The 1,883-nt window shown below is 40.4% G+C and overlaps 1 protein-coding gene across 1 annotated transcript; it reads left to right on the top strand.

Annotated features, from left to right (window-relative positions):
- The first annotated feature begins 1,038 nt into the window (after positions 1–1,038).
- On the top strand, positions 1,039–1,883 carry LOC123836976 (uncharacterized protein KIAA1143-like). Its single transcript, XM_064597022.1, has 2 exons — positions 1,039–1,249; positions 1,464–1,883. Exons 1-2 carry the CDS (start codon positions 1,052–1,054, stop codon positions 1,731–1,733), a joined length of 468 nt encoding a protein of 155 aa, XP_064453092.1. The 5' UTR covers positions 1,039–1,051; the 3' UTR covers positions 1,734–1,883.

Genomic DNA, 1,883 nt, shown 5'->3' on the forward strand with positions numbered 1-1,883 from the left:
CAACACAATCAAGAGACTTCTTTAATTGATTTGATTGTGTTATTTTATAATCTGGTGTTTCTATTTTTAGCTAGAAGCTCTATAAACAAGCATTTATTTTACCTGGTAGGATGAAGGTCACATAACACAGAAAATGGAGGAGATGATAAAATATCTTCATTCTGCAGAAAGAAGCTGCTGGAAGATTTGGTAACAAAATCTAGAGAGTAGCACACTTTCCAAAAAGCCAGAAGACATTTACTATTTATAGTTTTCTAATGGAAGAAAAACTCTTTATCCGGAAATTGTTTTAATCTGGTGTACTTGTCTCTGCACCATTGACTAGGGCTGTGGGCAGAATTACCCAAACTGAAAATACTTGAAATTATTGATCTTTCGAGAGGAAACTTTATGTGGAAGATAGCTGCCCACATGACACCATTATATCGATGGTGATCAATTAAACATTGATGCAATGGGCATGCATGGAGTGGGTTTAAGAGAAATATTTACCATTTTAGATGTGAAACAATTGAAGATTACTCTGTCAGTTAAACTCCTGGTTACTTTTCAAAATATACTCTAGCCACGAATTTGGTATGCAAATTCATTAATATGTCCATATATCCCAAATTCTTACTTATATCCAGTAATCCCATTGATTTCCCCAAATTACTCATTTACCAAAGGACAGATGGTAAGTCTTACTTTTGTAGTTAATTTTTACCAAATTATTTTCAGATGCAACTTGAATATTTACGGAGCTCTGCTTTTTCCTAGAAAAGGCCAATTAGTCTCCATTTATTTTAATTTTTTTATCAGAATAATATAGGCACACAATAAATATTGAAAAAAGACCTTGTAATGAATAGAAATAATTTCCTCTTTCAATCTATGTTTAGGTCTTCTCTTTATTATTGCCTAAGAATTAGGATCTAGCTTAATATTTTGTCCTTGTGTGGCAACCACAAAATGTATCTTTTGGTTTCCACTAAGAAAAATGTGGATTCAGGCTGTTGCCAATGTACCATCTCCAGGCGGCCCCGGGAACCTGTTTTTACTGGGAGCAGCTATGAGCAAGCGGAACCAGGTTTCGTACGTGCCGCCAGCTGAATCGGCGTTCCTGGCTCGCTTCAAGGAACAGGTTGGCTACAGGGAAGGGCCTACGGTGGAAACCAAGAGAATCCAGCCTCAGCTCCCAGATGAAGATGGTGACCCCAGTAACAAAGAAGATGAACAGCCCCAAGTGGTGGTTTTAAAAAAGGGAGACCTGGGGCACCTGGGTGGCTCAGTCGTGCAGCGTCTGCCTTCGGCTCAGGTCATGATCCCAAAGTCCTGGGATCAAGCCCCACATCGGGCTCCCTGCTCCGCGGGAAGCCTGCTTCTTCCTCTCCCACTCCCCCTGCTGGTGTTCCCTCTCTCACTATATCTCTCTCTCTGTCAAATAAATAAATAAAATCTTAAAAAAAAAAAAAAAGGGAGACCTGTCAGTTGAAGAAGTCATGAAAATTAAAGCAGAAATAAAGGCTGCCAAAGCAGATGAAGAACCGGCTACACTTGATGGAAGAATCATGTATGGAAAACCAGTCAAATGTTCCTTGAATGAAAAATATTCAGGTTTAACAGCAAGCTTAAGAAAGAGGAAGGCAAATGAAGATGAAATAAATAAGCAGGACTCAGTTAAAAAGAACTCACAAAAGCCAATCAAAAACAGTTGCCGCCTTTCTTTTGACAATGAAGATGAAACTGAGTAAGTGTAAATATTTTGGACTTAGGGCGCCTGGGTGGCTCAGTCGGTTAAGCGACTGCCTTCGGCTCAGGTCATGATCCTGGAGTCCCTGGATCGAGTCCCGCATCGGGCTCCCTGCTCCAGTCTGCTTCTCCCTCTGACCCTCCTCCCTCTC

Source organism: Mirounga angustirostris, unplaced genomic scaffold, assembly GCF_029215605.1.
Source record: "Mirounga angustirostris isolate CCGP_5_RB_7025 unplaced genomic scaffold, mMirAng1.0.hap1 SCAF_8, whole genome shotgun sequence".
Taxonomy (NCBI): domain Eukaryota; kingdom Metazoa; phylum Chordata; class Mammalia; order Carnivora; family Phocidae; genus Mirounga; species Mirounga angustirostris.

Bases quoted from the DNA above. Each gene is read 5' to 3' on its own strand.
- LOC123836976 (XM_064597022.1), top strand. From the start codon at position 1,052: ATGAGCAAGCGGAACCAGGTTTCGTACGTGCCGCCAGCTGAATCGGCG. The intron at 1,250-1,463 runs CTGGGGCACCTG...AAAAAGGGAGAC, and splicing joins TGGTTTTAAAAAAGGGAGAC to CTGTCAGTTGAAGAAGTCAT.